Below are 19587 nucleotides of genomic sequence, written 5' to 3'. Positions count from 1 at the left end.
CATCAATTCCCAAGGGATCATTATAATTTCTATAAAGATGAATTCCAGGGTATAATACAACCCTAGTCTCTCTCCTGGGCTCCAATTCTCCATCACTGTCTATTGGGCATTTCAAACTACAAGTCCCATAGACACCTTTTTCTAAATTTTATTTTTAATTTTTGGAATAAAACATTTCTATAACACAGTACAATAAAAAAAATGATTGTACATGAAGCTGAAAATCTACTTTGCACAACTTGCTATTCCTTCCAAATATACAACAAAATTATCATATGAATTTCTTTTTTTTCCTCCCCCTCATGGCTACCATTATACCCAAATCCCCAAAATTATCACACACACACATATATGTGTGTGTGTGTATTTTTTTCTATTTATCAGTTCTTTCTCTGATGCAGATAGTATCTTTTTTCATATTATTTGAATATTTATAAAATTTATAAAATTCAAAATAACTTATTCACTCAAAGTCATTCTTAAAACAATACTGCTGTTACTATATACAATAGTCTCATGGTTCTGCTCATTTCACTCTTCACAGACATTTTAAACTCTACAAGTTCAAAGCAATTCATAATCTTCCCTATTTCAGCCATGTGGCCAGTGTCACATACTACAAAACCACAAGAGAACATTTTCTAGGGTTTATTCATAAGGCAAACAGTATGTGAGTGTATCTAAGGAGATAGATATAGATATGCATACACCCTATAAAAATCATTTAATGTTCTTGTTGTTCAGTCATTTCCATCATAGCCAACTCTTCATGACCCTATTTGAAGATTTCTTGGCAAAGACAGTTACCCAAGTCACAATCTCTCTAAAAACTGGAATAGACCAAAAAGAAATCAATGACTCTAAGAGATGTCAAGAAATAGAATAAAAAGAGAAGGCCTTAGGGAGAAGTTGACCTAAGCAAGGTGAAAAATCAAAGACTGAAAAAAACAAGAAAATGTAAGAATATCTGATATCAAAAACAAATTATGTGAAAAATGGATGCAGAAGAGAAAACTTAAGAATTGGATTCCCTGAAAACCATAATTTTAAAAAGTTTAAACACTATATTTTAAGAAATCACAATTAAAACTGTCCAGATCTATTAGAACCAGAGCTCAAAGATAAAAATAATTCACTGATTACACCTCCAGAGGAAATCCCAAAAGGAAATGTTTCAAGAATTTCATAGCCAAGATCCAGAGTTCCCACATCAAAGAAAAACTACTGTAAGCATCCAGAAAGAAGCAAAGAACTAAGGAACCACAAAATCAGGATCACATGAGACCTAGCAGCTTCTAATAAAAATGAAAGACCTTGGAATACGATATTCCAAAAGCAGAGATAGAGGCTTACAACCAAGAATAATTTACATGACAAAGGTGAGCATAATCCTAATGGAAAAAAATGGATTTTAATATAGTAGAGAACTTTCAAGTATTTCTGATAAAAAAAATCACGGTAGAGTAGGAACTTTTAAATGAAAACAAGAGACAAGGGAAACTTAGGGAGATTTATTTGAGCAACAGGAAGGTACTATGTGATGATACAGTGTTAACATTGTAACAGAGAAAAAGAAACAAGTTCACTTAGGGAACTTTAATATATTCAGAGGGTATTGCAGGCATTAAATAAGACAAACAGGACACACAGGGATGGATCAGTTCTCTTCTGAGAGTTTTAAAAGAGAGAAGTCAAGGGAAGGTAAAAGAAATATATCAGTGTAAAAAAGAGGATGAAGGCGATAGAACTTGATATTTCTCATAATTAAGGCATGGAGCACCACAGACATGGAAGAAGGGTGGGAGACTAGGTACCTGAAACAAAGAGGTATTTGATATAGAAATACAAAAGGAGTTGGAAGGGGTGAAGCTCAGGAGAGAGGTTAATACTGAGGAAGGGAATAGTCACAAGCAAAACCATCTTCCTAAACCCAAAGAAGCTGAAAAGGGATAGAAACTCTAGAACCTAAGGCAGGACCTATCAATTTAGAGAACGGCTGAACAAATTTTGTTATGTGAGCACGTAACAGAATATTACTGTACTGTAAGAAACTATAAGGGGGGATTATAGGAAAACAAAACATAATAATGCTTTGCTGACAGAACTGTTCACTGGTCTTTGTGTAAAGTAATTTGTAGCTATACCCCCAAAGTCAGTAAACTGTACATCCCAGCAATACCACTACTACTGTTATACCCCAGACAAGAAAGAAAAGAACTCATGCATAAAAATATTAATACCAATTATTTTCACAGTCCAAGAAAAAAAAAACTAAGAAGGTAGCCATCAATTAGGAAACGGTTTGACAGACTGTGATGTGTGAATATAAGGGAATATAATATCATTGTGCCATGTAAGAAATCACAAAATGGACAGTTTCAGAGAAGACTGAGAAGATCAGTATTAACTAACTGATGAAAAGTAAAACGAGCAGAAGTAGTAAAATAATTTATGTAATGACAATGTTATAAAGAAAAACAACTTGGAGAGACTTAGATCTCTGTGCAATACAATAATAAACCCTAGTTCCTGAGAATGGGAGATGAAGTTTGCTACCTGTCTCCTGGCAGGAGGCAGAACAGATGGATTCAAAATGCATATTATTACATACATTTCTGGATATAGTTGATGTAGGAGTTCGTTTTGGTGAAGTGGAAGAGAGGGAAAGTAATTCTTATTAATTGGAAGAATTAAAATTTTAAAACAATTTTAAAAAATCAAAAAAGAGAAATGGTTAAAGAGATAAAGAATCCTGAATAACAGTGATATAAAATGAAGTGAGCAGAACCTTGAGAATAACTTATACAAGAACAACATTGTAAAGAAAACCAACTTAATTGCTTTGATCAATCTACTGACTAAACTTCTCTCTAGAAGACAGAAGGCAAAACACTCAAGGTGCAGAAAGAGACAGACATTTTTAGACGTGGCCACTGCATGGATTCATTTTGTTTGACTATGATAATTTGCTACAATGTTTGCTTTTTTGTTTTTTAATGGGGGGATTGGGTTTGCAAATTGGAAAGCTGAGAATTTAGCAATATTGATGCAAAAAAAGAGGGACACAAAGCATTTTTTTAATGCAGATAAGAGAACAAAAGAGAACGGAAACAAAGCAGAAAAAAAGCAAAAACAAGCATAAGTTTTGAATGTGTGGAATCTGTTACATACTTTAAAAAATAGGCAGTATGAAATGAAAATTCCACAAATCATATATCCTCCTTATGTTCTGCTATGTATATGGAAAGGTCTTTTTGGATGAGTGTTTAACTTCAAAATATAAATTTTTTAAAAAAGAACTTAATGCACAATTCTTCTGAAGATCTCTAATGGTGGCAAATTTTCCATCTTTGAGAGCCAGCCATCACACAAATTCTTGAATTTGTTGTGTTTGTTGTGTTTATTATATGGCAGGTACTATGCTAAGTGCTGAGTATACAAAGAAAGACAAAAACAGTTTCTGCTCTTAAGGAGATCACATTCTGCTGAAGGAGACAACATATAAAATATATATTCAGTGTAAATGTAAAGCAATCTCAAAGGGAAGACACTAACAATAGAGGATAAGGGTAGAATTTGAGCTGAGTCGTGAAGGAAGATAGGGAAGACACAAGAGGAGATGGGAGAGAGTATTCTGGGCATAGGGAAAAATAAGTGAAAAGGTTGAGTGGGAATGTCGTGTGAGGAAAAGCAAGAAAGCCAGTGTACTGGATCGTTGAGTATGTGAGAGTATTTTAAATTAAATAGTTTCATTTACTTTACTTATCAAAAAGTACTTAAAGTGACTACATGAACATCTATCTCTATCAACAAACAGGGAAAAAAATCACCAGTGCATCAAACTCAAATCAGAAGGTACATCTTGAAATTTATATAGCCTTCGCCTCCTATCCTCGACTTTGAATTAAATATTCAAAAGACTCCTACATTAGGTCTGGAAGTCAAATATATACTCATTCCTCACAAATACCTGAGTAATTCTTCTTTTAACTGACAAGGAAATGAAAGCCCAGTATCATTAAGCATTTTAGTTGTAATTGGTTTAGACTTCAAAGCACTTTTCCATTTTCAAGAGTTTCCAGATCTACTGTTTAGTCCAGTACCATCTTAATTTTGGTTTGAAGGATAACGTAAATTTAGATCACATAATGGATTCTAAGTTCATTAAGAAATATCACAGTAACTAGCAAAATTTAAGGTATTCATGAGGCTGATGTTGAATGGGACAAACTTAGCTACCCACACCACTTTTCTAAACATTTCTAAGCCTTCCTTCTTACAGGCCAACTAGCCAGTACATTTTTATAACTTTCCCTGCCAAGTTCAAGTCATGTAGTCCTAATTCCAGAACTAATTCCAGACTTATACATTCAGGTGAATGAGTAGCACTTTTAACATCTCAAAGTATATTTAACTCTACAGGGTAAAACAGTGATTGTATTTTCCAAATAACAAAAGCAAATATTGTTTAACACATCCTAAGCATTATCCTAAACACAGACACAAAAGAAATGTTCAGACTGACTAACCTCTCAGGGAATGCAATGTAAGCAATTAAAATGAGTACTACCCTTAAATTTTAACTCAATCCAAAAGGATAAGCTATTGACAGACAAGAAAAGCAAGCATGGCCCAAAGGAGTAGAGTTGTCAGGACGGAGTGATTTCAGGGTCTGAGTCTGGCACATCAGCTGCCCCCTCAGTACTGGGGGAGGCAACTCTAAGAATAAGTGTAGAGTAGGTACCAATCTGCACTGGTGGAGGGAATTTCCTAATCAGGAATTTTCAATGATCTTGAAATCTGTCCCTCCCAAAATAGACAAAATATTGATATCTAATGCACTGTTCATAATTTTATGAACCATCTATCTAAAATACCTATCTCCTACAATAGAAGAGGTAGGTATAGTACAACAGAAAGAACCTGGCTCAGAAGTCAACCTAGATTCCAATTCCATCTCTGATGCTTACTACATGTAATTTAGCAAGTCTTTTTAATCTTGGCCTCATTTTTCTCATTTGAGGGATTTGGGTTTGGTGGTCTATGAGGTCCCTTCTAGCACTGGCTGTACGATCCTATGAAAATGCCAAGAATATTCAATTTTCTTAATTTAAGTGCAATATCCTTGGTAAAAACTTCAAAATCCAAATACTATTCTCCATCTCCATCTCTAACCCTAGTCCCTCAGGTCATGAATTGTATAGCATTTAGGAACTACATTTCATTACATGAATCTCTTTGCTTGCTCTTGGAATGGAGAAAACAACTGGTAGGACTCTGTCTTTCCTAAAAATGTCTGGAGCAACTGGTAGAGCCTGGATTCTTGAACTCAAGTTTTCTGTCTAAAGCTGCCCTTCTTGAACTGCCCTAAAATTTCAGAGGAGGCCAGGGCTTTATGACACTCTCTGCTTGAGGGGAGTGAGAAGAAGAGAGTGCAGGAGGGAATAAAAGGCACTGGGAGGTGCTAGAATCCAGAAGACTGGATCTAGGACAAGCTACAGGGGTATAGTCATGCAGTATTAGGTACTGTCTTGTTCAATTAACTGATTTTACCTAAGAATAAAGTAGTATTTTATAGGTAAGTATGTCTGTTAGCATGAGTGGCAAATTCTATTATTCCAAGATCAAATAATTGATGTTTAGTAAAATACAACTGATTTAGGGAGAAGTGTGACTTTCCAGGAAGTGGGAGACCTGCAGGTATTCTGACAGGCAGTACAGGACAGCTGAAATATTAATGAATTTGAAGTTTGGGCATCTTGGTTCAAATCTCAGTTTTGTCATTTACTAAATGTGTGAACTTAGGCAAGTCAACCTCAATTTCTTCATATGTAAATAAAATAAGAGAGTCCAGATGGCCTCCCAAGTTCTTTAGAAGCCACTGGAAATGTTACTGGGCAAATTCACACTAGTCAACCCGTAGGATCCCAGGGTAGTCACTCAGAGAGAGTAGAAGCTAGAAGATATGTCTCCAACTTCTAAAAGCCACACAAAATTTGGCACTGCCTGGGAATGTTAGGGTGAGAATTTCCAGGTTCCAGTGGTTAACAATGCCATTTATGATTTTCTACAATGATTGCCTTTGGTGGTGAATTTAGAATATATTTAAATTAGCAGCCATCTCTGTAACAGTTTTAGTACGAAATGAAATGAAGTATTGCTGTTCAGGTAACGTAAGTTAAATACCAAATCTGTTACATATCATTAATTTCCCTGGCTTAAGGATCATCCTGCAATTAAATCTACAGATGAATGCTTAAGTTTAAACAACCAATTCCATTTTCAAAATATCCCATCCATGTCCATACTTTTAAATATGGAGAAATGGAAAAAATAGTTACAAGTCATTAGCAGTTTTATTCCAACTTACATAAATATTACTAAATGTCAGATATTGCTAACCCTAAACAAGTTTTATTAACACTGTCTAAATGCAAACCTGAAAGCTGTGGAGCAAGACCAATTTATACATACAGCTCCCCAAAATGACCAGAGGCTTCTTTTTTGGATTTTTCAACTAATGGGAAATGGTTTTTTGCATTACAAAAGGACCACCCAAGTGTGTCCAAATGTAAAATTTGGCTAGTTTAGTGAAATTTGCTGGGAAGGCAACTTACTGCCCTCCCAAATACAGAAAGAGGACCCAGGAGCAGATTTCTGCTTCTCTGAGAGACAATATGATACAATGAAAACAACACTGGCTTTGGAGTCAAAGGACTAGGTTTAAATCCCTCCTGTACCATCACTTACCATTTGTGTGACTTTGGACAAGCCACTTAAACTCTCTGGCCCTCTCAATTTCTTCATCTGTAAAATGAAGGGGCTAAACTAGATGGTCTCTAAATCTATGGTCCTATGATTCTGTGCTTTAAAAAGTCTGTATTCAAGATCCACTACATAGTTAAATGGAAAGTTTGGTGCTCGTGTGACCAAAGAAACAAAAGTTGCTCACAGACTAAGAGTTCTAAAGGACTTGGACCCTTGGCATCAGATGTTTTTTTAACGTCCTTTTCACACTTTAACATAAATGAATTGTATTCTTTTTTAGAACTATTAAAATTGATGAAAAAGGTAGGCATTTTAGAAAATCATAATCTTAGGTCATAAACAGATGAATGAATTCTATCTTTGAATGATTTTTGCAAAGTTCCTTCAGGAGCTGGAAAATTGGTCTGAATTACTTACAGCTAACTATAAGAATTTTGTGTCAGAAGGACCTCAAAGCATTCTGGAGCTGGGCTGGGGCCTTGCATGAGCAGGCTATAATTTATTTTAACTTTTTCTATACACTGTAAAGCAAAACTTGTTTCCTCTATTGTTTATTCCCCAATAAACAAAGCAAAAAAAAATTCTCAATCAGTAATACACACAACCATAAAACATTGTTCCAAGTAAGTTATAATCCAGTTAGCTGCATATATCATTTATTTTCAACCAGTCTGATGACCTGAAAGCTCACTTAATCCTAACCCCCAAAGTTCCATATGGTACTTTCTAGCTCTAACTCTAATTCTACTGCTAGATGTTCCTTCCCAATTATTCTCCATATAGATTCCAAACTGCAGATCTAATCATGCTACGTTGCTACTCAAAAATTTTCAGTTGGCTCCTTATTGTCTCTAGGAAAAAATACAAACTATTCAGCCTCCTACTTATAGCCCTGCATAATCTGGTTTCTAACTTTATAAACTTATTTGGCCTTCCTTCTCTTCCCACATTCTGGTTCCAGACACACTAGCTTAGTACCTTGTTCCCTGAATTCCACACATCCTCCTTTGTGTCTTTGCATATCCCTATTTCCTGAAATTCACTCACTCCTCACTTCATTTCTTAAGACTCTTTATCCTCCCAGAAAATAGTTTAGCAGAAATCAGGTATAGACCAACATCTCACATCATATACAGAGATAAGGTCAAAATGGCTACCTCAAGGGTAATATTATAAGCAAATTAGGGGGACATGGAATATTTAATCTGTCAGATGTACAGATAAAGGAAGAATTTATGACCAAAGACTAGATAGAGAGAGCATTACAGGATATAAAATGGAAAATGTTGATTACATAAAATTAAAAAGATTTTGCACAAACAAAACCAATGCAGCCATGATTAGAAAGGAAGCAGTAAACTGGGGAGCATTTTTACAGCAAGTTTCTCTGATAAAGGCCTCACTTTTCAAACATAGAGAACTGAGTCATATTTATAAGAATATGAGTCATTCTCCAATTGATAAATGGTCAAGGGATATGAACAGGCAGTTTCAGACAATTAAATCAAAGCTATCTATAGTCATATAAAAAAATGCTCTAAATCACTAGTGATTGGACATGCAAATTAAAACAACTCTGAAGTATCACCTCACACTTAGATTGTCAAATATGACAGAAAAGGAAGATGATAAATGTTGGAGAAGACATAGAAAAACTGGGATACTAATGCATTGCTGGTAGAGCTGTGAATTGATCCAACCATTCTAGACAGCAATTTGAAACTAGGTCCAAAGGGCTATAAAACAGTGAGTGCATATCCTTTCATCTAGCAATACCATTACTACATTTGTACCCCCAAAAACATCAAAGAAAAAGGAAGAGGACCTGTATGTACAAAAATATTTAAAGCAGCTCTTTTTGTGATGGCAAAGAATTGGAAATTGAGGGGTACCATCAAATGGGGAATGGCTGAACACTTTGTGGTATATGATTGTGATGGAACACTATTGTGCTATAAGAAATGATGAACAGGAGGACTTGAGAAAAACCTGGAAAGACATATGAACTGATGCTCAGTGAAATGAGCAGAACCAGAAGAACATTATACACAGTAATAGCCACAGCATTCCGGACTGTTTCTAATAGACTTAGCCCTTCACAGGAATGCAAAGACCTAAAACATTTCTAAAGGACTCGATGCAAAATGCCATCCACATCTAGAGAAAGAACTATAGAACTGGAACATAGAATGAAGTAGACTATTTTCTCCATTTGTTGTGTTTTGTTTTTCTCATGGTTTCTCCCATTCATTTCAATTTTTCTATGCAACATGATTAATGTGAAAATGTGTTTAATAGGAATGCATGTGTAGAACCCATATAAGATTGCATGCTGTCTTGGGGAGGAAGGAAGGGGAAGAAAATATGGAACTTATGGAAGTAATTGCTGAAAACAAATAAATTAATAAACTTGGGGAAAAAAATAACTTCTAGCTTCAAGGCTCACATCTAGAGTCAACTACTTAGTCAAATCTTCTCAGATCTTCCCCCTTCAATCATCATTAGTGGTCTCATTTCTTACCTGCTATTGACTTGCAGATTTGAGGTCAGAGATCTAGAACTAGAAGAGATTCAAAGATTATCTAGCTCACTCCCTCATTTTATAATTGAGGAAACTGAACCTGTAAACTGGTCCAACCATTCTTGAAATCATTTTCAAACTATACTCAAAAAGTCACTTAACTATGTATATGTCTGTATATAAATACATACATACACACCCTTTTTGATCCAGCAATACCACTAATGGACATATATTCCTAAGAGGTCAGAAATGATTGGTATGTGCAAAAATACTCAGCACTTTTTCTTGCAACAAAGAACTGAAGGCAAAGTGGATGTCCATCAATTGAGGAATATTTTAACAAATTATAGTATATGGACATAACAAAATATTTTGTTAAAAGAAATGATGAATATAAAACATTCAGAGAGACTTGAGAAGACTTACATGAACTGATACTGAATAAGCAGAACCAAGAGAACAATTTACAAGATGACCACAATGTTAAAAAAAAAAAACACAAAACAAAAACTCTGAAAAACTTCAGAGTGACTAGTCATGGATTCAGAAGACTGATGGTGAAGCAAGCATACCTTTCTCCCTGCTAGCAGAGAGATGATGGCCTAGGGGTAAAAAATGAGACAGATTTTCAGACTTTACATATTTGTCACAAGGGAGTTAGGTAAGTTAGTGGGTAGGGATAGTGATGCAAAAAAAAAAAAAGACTATCAATAAGACTTTTTAAAAAATTAGAAAAAATTCAGAAGAGAATTTAAAGGGCAATTTTGTTATTACCTTGCTAATTTATTGTACACTTTAGAAAAATAAACTACATAATCAGTGTTCAGAGTATTACACACCATCTTTTTAGTTCTCTGTAAAATAAAATGGTATTGATTGTTGATGATAGGTTCATTATAAAAGGGAAATCAAATTTTTACAAAATCTTGAAATTTAACATGAAGTATACTTATAAAGTGGTGGTAATTCACTGCTAAGCCAAATTCAACCTATTTTCACACAACCATTGGAGGAGTAAACTACCAAAATCTATGTAATGGTATTGACTTTGCTTGCTTTGACAAAACTTTTCTTTTTTTCTTTTTAGCAGTAACTACTAGTTTTTTAAGTCTTTAAGAGTTACGTTATAATGGATACTACTACATCAATTTCTAATTTTTAAGGATACAGCAATGGTATATAACACTAATTCATAATCACTCTAATTGTATTCTGAATAAAGTGCGAGCAACACTGTATAGATATTTTACATGAAATAGGCAAACTGAAATTATCTAATTAGTTTCCCTTTTAATATGCTTAAAATAAAGCAAGTGGATCTATTTCATATTTTTGACCAAAAATTTTATCTAGGTTATGTCTGGGTAGGGGCCAGTAAGAGCTGTTATTTGAAACCTTGTATTGGAAAATTTAACAGTTGCCTTTTATCCCAAAACTCTTGTAACTTACTGTGATACAGATGCTTGAAGAAAAAATGCAGTTATAAAAACACCTCAGAATTAAGGAAAACAATTAAATTTTAAAAAGTTAAGTCAACTGCATAAGATCAATTCATTCATTTGTAGGCATTGTGTTCCTTAAGTTCTCTAAAAAGAGAGGATTTTGCTTATGACAGCATAAAAAGGAGATAGACTCAGGTCAGGTTTACATGATATTTGCATAATCAAGTGATTCAATGTAGAAAGAGGGAAAAATCAAATTAGCTGTCCCTTTGAAATAACTAGATAATTCAGTCACAGCAATTCCAACAGTATTTGCAAACATTAATATTATTCTGAATAACTGCAAAACCCACAGTTAATAGCTTTAAAAAACATCTCTTCCTCAGCAATGAGACACGTCCCATGCATTATGTTCTAAATTCAAAGCAGAATTCTAAGCCGTTCTTCTCTTGTTGAGCAGCTAAAGTTCATTTAAAATGGAACTACCATTACATAAAAGTCAGGAAAGAAAGATCTAAAGTGGTAATAGGGAATTTGTTTCTGCTAAAAACAGTTAAAGTTAACAAAAGTAAAAGTTAATGTTTTGTGTGCATTGGTGTCTGAAACTCATTTAAAATTATAATGGTGATTTTCAAGAGTGTTTATCTTATTTTTAAAAGTCACATTCATGATATTTACATTGCCAGTGGCCTCCTGAGTTTAAAGAAACCGGGAGATGGTAAGTGGAAATGGTTAAGTTCCGTTAATCTAAATCAAATGTCACGATCTTGCTTTTTCAAAATTCAGGAAGGAGGCATAATTTATATTGTTAAATGGCAAATAATAGTTTTGTCCAGAAAAGAAAATCAAATGCATTTTTCCGAGAAATAAATGGTAGTTTTCCAAATACACACTCAATCCCTACCACATTAGAAACAACTATCCTCAATATTTAAATACTTGGTTAAAGTTCTAAATTAAACTTTTAATCTTCTGAAAAAGGCAGAAAAGAAGAAAAGAGATATGTGTCAGTTTTTCTCTTTATTTTTTCCTATCCATTTCTATTTTTTTATAGACTAAAAAGTCTATAAAGGAAAAACAACATGGTCTAGTGAAAAAAATCACTGAGCTAGTCAGGAGACCTATTCTACACATGGCTGTGCCACTTAGACCGACCTTCAAAAGGTCAATCTTCCTAGACCTCAGTTTCCTTATTTGTGAAATGAGAAGATTAAACTTAAACAATCTCTAAAGACATCTCCAGTTCTAAAATCTTAAATGCAAGATAAAATCCATAGCCTCCAGGACAGCAGGCTAGTTCCCTGAAATAACTAATTTCACAATGTTTCTCTGGGTCCTCAGGTCCCATTCCCTTCCCCTTATTTCCACAATGAGTAAAAAGCCAATTTTGAGGCCTGAAAATATGATCACTTAAAAACCAGGAGAGAAAGAGTAAGTCAAAAATTATACCTAGGTAGAGAAAGGTCAGCTCTACATCCACTCAATGACTTCCCCAAAGTTCTCTGTGACCCTTTTTAACACTAGATAACATTAAAACATATTTGGGGCTTTTTCTTCTGATTGCACAGTCCTGAAAAAAGCAAGAACAACTTCCTCATCAGCTTTGACTGAAGACTCTAAAGGGTGGAGTGGGAAAACCACAGACATCATACAGCAACTTTCTAAAGTAAGCAGCCAACATGCAGTGGTTTGCTACTCCAAGTTCCCAATGTGGTTTTTCCTTTAGAAGTGCAGTCATGGTCTCTCCAACCCCTAAGATCAACACACCAAATGCACCAACGAGGGCCTAATTTACCATCCACCCTACAATATCCAAAGATGATCAGGATAAAGGAAAAGACTACTTTTTGGTGACAGCAAAAAAGGGAGTCTGAGTTATAAAAATACAGGACGAAAACAAAAATATCCGTATGCACTTTTAACTCAATTTCAATGCAATTCACTAAGCATTTTTAAGTGCCTACTATCTGTTGGACACTACGCCAGGAAATAGATAAAAATGGCACATAAATAAACTATATTTATGATAGCATTTTAAAGCTGGCAAAGCATCTTACTCATTATTTCATTTGATCCCCACAAGAACTCAGTGAGGTAAGTCTGAGACATTCCTATCCCCATTTTAGCAATCAGGGCAATGGGGCTTAGAAAAGTTAAAAGGGGATTGCCCATGGTCACACAACTTAAAACTTGCTTCTGGAACTCCCCAGTTCTAAACAGTGCCAGGGTCCATATTGGAACCTGGGTCCTGCTGACCCTTCGCCAAATCCAACACCCAGTCTAGTACCTCGCAGAGGCTGCAAGGCGGTGAAGTCATGAGTTCAAATCCACTTAGCTGGATGACTCTGATGGAGCCACTTAAACTCTGCCTCAGTTATAAGATGGAACTCCTAATACGTGCCAGGGTTGCGGTAAAGCAAAGAGTGGGTGCTTAATAAATGCTTGATTTGCTCCCTCCGTCCCTGGCCAGGGGACTAGGGAACCGGATTAAGACTTTCTCACCCCCAGGTAGCCGCGGGCCCGACCACAAGCGCTCCCAGGACTGCGTCCCGGCCCCGCACCTGGAGGGCGGTCAGTCTCCTCACCTGCACCAGGTAGGCACCAGAGATCGGCGGAGCCCCCCAAGGGGAGGGGAAGGAAGGCGATGCTCGAGCCTCGCCCCCCCCCCCCAAACGCCTCCCCGCCCCCAGCGGGGCGCCCTGCCCCTCACCTTGAGGATGTTCTCGAAGATAGTGTCCCGGAACTCGAGCAGCGCCTTCTGGTCGAACTCTCGGCCGTGGATGATGCGCATCTGCTTCAGGAAGGTGGACTTGCCGCTCTCGCCGGCCCCCAGCAGCAGGATCTTCACCAGGCGCCGCACCGCCCGGCGCTCCCGGGCCAGCAGCGCGTCGATCTCCCGGCTCCGCCGCCGGGCCTCCCGCTCCGAGTCCCGGCTGCTGCCGCCGCCGCCGCCGCCGCCGCCCCGGCGCTCCCGCCCGCTGGCCTCGGCCGGCAGCAGGCAGCGGCTGAGGGTCCTCACTACCCCGGACATGGCCCCGCCGGCCGCGGAGAGCACGGACTGAGCGAAGCGAACACGGCGGGGGCGGGAGGCGGCGGCCGCCCCTTCACGGCCCCCCCGCGGCCGTCTGCATCCGCCGCCGCCGCCGCCGCCGCCGCCGCGCTGAGCCCGGATCCCGAAGGCGCCCAGCCCCCTCCTCCCCCGGCTAGGAGCCGGGGGCCATCGGAGTAGCCCCAGCCCGCCCTCCGGGGGCGGCGGCTCCACGGCCGAGGGGGAGGGGAGCGCCGCTCCTCCGGCCCGGGGCGGAGGCGGCCGAGGGGCGCGGCCGCTAGCGGGGAGCTGCGGAGGCGACCCCCGGACAGGCGGAGTAGGGGGACCGACGGGGGCGAAGCCGGGCCGCTGGCGGCCTCCAAATCCTAGCGGGCGGAGACTCGGACTCGAGTCCCCGAGTCAGTACCCAGAACCCGGGGCAGTCGTCGCCACCGCCCGCTCCCAAGCCCACACTAGCTCCCAGCAAGCCGCTCCGACCCCCCGCCGAGGGTAGGAGATGGGGGGGAGGGATGGAGGGGTACATGCAGGGGCGTGGGTCGCCCTCGCTTTGGCCCAAGGGATTGGGCTGAATGTTGTCAATCTGACACAGAACGCTATTCGATTGGTCTGTGGTTCCTCCAGAAGGCTGCAGAGCCCTATTTGGGCGGGGTCGGGGAGGAGGGGCGGTGGATGGGAGGCGGGGTTCAAGACGTCGTTCTCGGACTCTACGCTTCCCATTGGACTTCTCAGCAGAGCTCCTTTCTTTCAGAATGAAAGGGAGGCGGGGACTCGGGGGGATGGAACGGCCACCCACTGATGCAGGCTGCTATTGCTCCCTAAGCAAGCCAATCATCTTGGGTTGTCTTCGGATTGGATCTTAACCTTTGGATGGGCGTGGCACTAGGAGTGCCAGGTGTACCGAACACGGTCCCAGTTTTCTGGGTACTCTAAAGGTCTAGAGAGCTACAGAGTCACGGAGAAGAACCATTAGACTTTCGGCATCAAGGGGACTGGGCTATATTATAAAATTCCCAGAAATGACTTCGGATCGTCGTGAAAACCATCCCGCTGGCTTTACAAAAAGCTTCAGTTCTTTAAAGCCATCTTTATTGAGTATCTCTAGATGCAGGGAAGAAGGGAGTGGTACATTTTAAACCAGTCACTGACAATGTGTCAAGTCCTATGTGTCAAGTTAAAAACAAAAAAGAATTCGGGTTTAAACAATAAACAGCAATGAGCAAATTTAGACATTAACCTTTGACTACACTGCAAGCAAAAAAAAAATTGTTCAGCATGTTCTCCCTCAGTTATAGACTATTAATAAATTAAGCTATTTGCTTTTCACAAGAACCTTTTAATTTAAATAATACCTTGCATTTATATAGCTCAAATGCTAAAGACTTTCTTCATAAAATTCCAGAGGGGTATGTTGTATGAGGGGTATCCATTTTATGGACTGAGAAAACTGAGATGTCCACTTAGTTACATGGCTAGTTAGTAACTGAGGCCACATGGTAATCTGATTTGGTCAGTAACCTTTACACTACACTTAAGTGAAGAGTGAAACTTGTTAAACACTTTGGTATGAGAACCTCTCCTTTAAGCTGTGCAAAGGCAAGGACCTTTGTACTGTGGTTAAACCATAGTAAGACTTTTGGGATACTTTGTATTTCCCTCAGATCTAGCACAAGGTTTTGGACCTAGTAAACAATGTTTGTTACATTGAATCAATCATTACTAAAACAGGGCTTTAGCAATTATCTTTTGGAATGGCAAATGTGAATTAAAAAGTAGTTCATGAATTTGATCATTGATATGACTGATGTCACTTCAGAGCATCTATGATTCCTTTTTAATCCCTCTACCTTGCAGAGAATAACCTTCCACAAAAACATTTATCACTCTGTGGTCTCTGTAGTAATGAGCCTATCCAAATTTAGCTAGGCTCGTCCACTACCAAAACTGTGCTCAAAGATTTTCTTGCATAATATCTAGGATGAATGCAAAGTTTTTCGGCTAACAGTGCCTGTAGCATAAGTGCTTGGTAAATATTTGTAGACTCTTCAAAGTCTTCTACCTTTTAGTATCTTTCTTTTCCTTCAAAGTTCAACTCATACTATTAGGGAAAACCTTGATTCCCCCAATTATTAGAACTCCCCTCCCTCCTCATCTCCACTTTTCTTCCCCCTTCTTCCTCTGATTCACAGAACCTACCAAAGTTTCTGCTCTTTTGTAATAGCCCTTTAGAACCCAGGGACACTTACATGGCACAGTGAGGCATTAGTGAAAGCTGCTAATTGCATAGCCACCACATAAAAAAATGATTTGCAAACATATTTCCTGTACTTTTGTCTGAAGTCCTCTTCATCCTCCAAAAAAGCAAGCCAAATCCAAACACTAGAAAGCAAGGTTTTCCTTTTAGTTTGCATACTTCATTTTTATCAGTATCCTCTTGCCCATTTTAGATAAGCAATTAGCTGATTTGGAATCATAACATTTAGAGCTGGATGAGGTATGTGCCCCACAGTTCACCCAATTTAACCCTTTCATTTTACACATGAGGAAGCTAAGGCTCAGAAAAAAAGGTCAGTGTCCTGGCCAAAGTTACATTGGTACTATTGAGCCCAGTTCTCTTTGACTCCAAGTTCAGAATACTCTTCAGTATATCACGCTGCCTCACATTCAAAATATTCAGCTTGATAGTTTCCCAGAATACATTTCCCTTCTCTCTACTTGCAATGGGAACTTGCCCTATGAGATACTGAGGAATTTGTATTCTGCCTGTCTTCTAATCACTGGTGGTTGCTGCTGTGGTTTCCAGTAACATCCATCCGGCACAGTAAGAACTTGGAGGTAAGGGATGACTGTGTCCTCCATGTGAGCAGGACTGAGAAACTATGAGAGATGCCAGGGTCTCCTGCAATATAAACCCTGATCCTTAAATTACTACTGAAGGATCAAAGACTTAGTGCTAAAAGGGACCTTCAAAATTATCTGGTTCATCCATTTCATCTTATAGGAAAGGAAACTGATCCCCAAAGAGGTTAAATGCTTTGCCCAACATCACCCAGGTGGGGGGCAGAGCCAGGATTTGAAATCAACTCCTGTGACTCCCAATCCTGGCACTCTTTCTACTAGGGTATGTTGATTCCTCTTGGTCTTCTAGCCACCATCTTTCTTTTCAATTTAGGCCTCAAAGGGTTGGCCTATCTGTTATCCTTTATACTAACATTACCTGTTGTTAACAAGCAAGACTTCTTTCTTTTCCAACTCACTGCAAAACAGATCAGATAGAATTCTTTGTGAACTTTAGAGGATTTGTTACTACAAGTAAACTAAAGGGAACCTCTGATAAACTCCTGCCCTGATGCTTCATCAAGGAGATAACCCCAGGCTCTTGAAGGCAATGTCAATGGAGTATAACTCTTCTGTAAGATCTTACTAAGCTAAAAAGGTTTTGATTTAAATATGGGCCAGAAGATGGACTGCCACCTGAGGCCAAGTCTTGCTAATTTGAGGGATGCTGACCTCCAGAGGATTTGACTACAAGCTGATACATTTTTTTTTTGATCAAACCAATTCATAGAAATCATCTATTAAGAAAGAGATTTCCACACTTGCCCCATTTTTAAACTAAAAAGTGCATCTCCAAACGTAATGTTTATACAGCAATCTTCACAAATAATTTTCATGACACAGCTTATCTGTATCATAAACCTATGTTAGCTGATAGTTTTGGTGGCAGAGCTTGCCTGTGTGGAAAGTCAAAGCTAGCCAACTCAAATTTGCCTTTGTTTGTACATACCCTATTAAATATTCGCTCAGCTGTCTTCTCTGTTAGTTTGCTGGAATTTGCTGTGTTAGTTTCATTTTTGTTGACTTTGATTTGAACTTTGTTTTCATTGAAAAAAGTGCATATATTCATGTGAGAATTATACTCTAACATACCTAATAATTTTTACTATTGCTTCACACCACCCCTACCCTCACCCCCAAAGGGCCTTAAACTCCATATTCTAGAAAACTGTGATCTAAGGCAAGGACAAGTTATGTGGCCTATCCCACCCATTAAAGCACACCACTTAAATTATAGATCTTCTGATGTATTAAAGTAAATAGAAAAGAAACTGGTAGGGAGTAAAAAGGTCCATTCCTATCCCTACCTTCTCTTTTAACAGTAATTACTCCCCCCTGCCCCAAATCCTATGGGGGAAAACCACTTACACATGACGACTAAATGATCTGTCAGTAAGTCAATCAGCATTTATTAAATATGGCATGATGACTATGTGCCAGGCACTGTGCTACGTGCTCAGTGTATACAGAAAGACAAAAATGGGTTCTTGCCTGCAAGGAGTATATATTCTAATGAGGGAGAAAGCATAGATAACTAGGTTTGTAAAACATGCATGCAGAGAAGAGAGAAAGGAATCTAAAGGGGGAAGGCATTAGCATTTGGAGATGTTGGGAAAAGCTTCCTATAGAAAACAAGATTTGAGCTAAGTCTTGAAGGAAGCCTAGGAAGCTGAGAGGATGATGTGAGTGGGCAGAGCCTTCCAGGTATTTTGGGGAAACAGCACATGCTAAAGTGTGGAAATGAGACTTAGAAGGTGGTCATTGCACAACTGCAAGTGTGTAGCTAACCTGGAAGGGAGTAAGTTAAAGTATGAAAAAACTGGAAAGGTAGGAAGGGGCCAGTGTTACGATTAGCTTAAAATGCCAAATAGAGGAGTTTATATTTAATCCTCAAGGTAACAGAAAGCTACTGGAGCTTACTGGGGGGGCAGGTTGTGTGTGACACAGACTAGCACACTAGGAAAATCATTTTAACTGCTTCACAGAGAATGGGCTGGAGTAAGGAAAGACTTGAGGCAGGGAAACCAGTTAGAAGGCTATTGCAATAATCCAGGCAAGACATGACAAAGACCTGAACTAGGGTTTGTAGTTGTATGAAGGGAGGAAAGGGGGCACAAACTAGAGACATTGTGAAGATATAAATGGCAAGATGTAGAAACAGGTTGGATATGTGTAGAGTGAGTGAGAATCCACAGAGTAGAGAAATCCATGATGACACAAAAGGTGTAAGCCTGGGTGAATGGGAGGATGGTGATGCCCTCCACAGTAATAGAAAAGTGTGGAAGAGGGAAAGATTTGAGGTAATGAGAAAGTTCTAGTATATAATGATATGATAATGAGTTCTGTTTTGAACAGGTTTAGTCAAGGCAGGTTGAATCTATAGGATATCTAGTTCAAAATGTGCAAAAGTCAGTTGGTGATAAGCTCAGAAGAGAAGGTAGGGGATAGATAGATAGATAGATAGATAGATAGATAGATAGATAGATAGATAGATAGATAGATTGATTGATGGAGAGATAACTAGATAAATAGTTGAAGTCAACAAGCTAGATATTTTCCCAATAATGGAGGAAATTTACCTTTTCTTTCAACCCTCTTCCTTCCCCCACAGCATCCTGCCTCGATCAGCCCTGGAGTAAGATAATAAATAGGACATTGTGATTGGAGAGGAACTCAAGGTGATGCTAGGCAGTAGCTTACCCAGCTGCATACCAACCCTACCATTCTCCTTTCTCCCCCTTTCTTAGTCTCTTCTCATTCTCACCATGAAGAGGGATATATTCCCAAGCAGTAGAAGGAATTTCTGGTGACTTCTAGATTGTTGATAATGTATATGCAAGTAACTTCGGTTCACTAAGACACAAGCTAGTGTTTCTGATGAGCTGCTCCCTGATAGGGTCTCCTCCAAGTGGCTCTTTTTATTCTTTATATCCATCTTACACAAGTCTGTCTTTAGAGATTTTGAACTC

The 19587-nt window shown here is 38.7% G+C and overlaps 1 protein-coding gene across 1 annotated transcript in view; it reads right to left on the bottom strand.

Moving 5' to 3' along the window:
- The window catches only part of GNA12 (G protein subunit alpha 12), a 130331-nt gene extending 115984 nt beyond the window's left edge, over positions 1-14347 (bottom strand). The window contains exon 1 of the mRNA XM_072597690.1: positions 13445-14347. Coding sequence (XP_072453791.1) covers positions 13445-13765 — 321 coding nt within the window. The 5' untranslated portion in view covers positions 13766-14347. The remainder of the gene's footprint in view (positions 1-13444) is intronic.
- Between the last annotated feature and the right edge of the window lie 5240 nt (positions 14348-19587).

The sequence above is a fragment of the Notamacropus eugenii genome, chromosome 3 (genome assembly GCF_028372415.1).
Source record: "Notamacropus eugenii isolate mMacEug1 chromosome 3, mMacEug1.pri_v2, whole genome shotgun sequence".
Taxonomy (NCBI): domain Eukaryota; kingdom Metazoa; phylum Chordata; class Mammalia; order Diprotodontia; family Macropodidae; genus Notamacropus; species Notamacropus eugenii.
The sequence above is the reverse complement of the archived record's forward strand: the minus strand, read 5'-3'. Positions and strand labels throughout refer to the sequence as shown.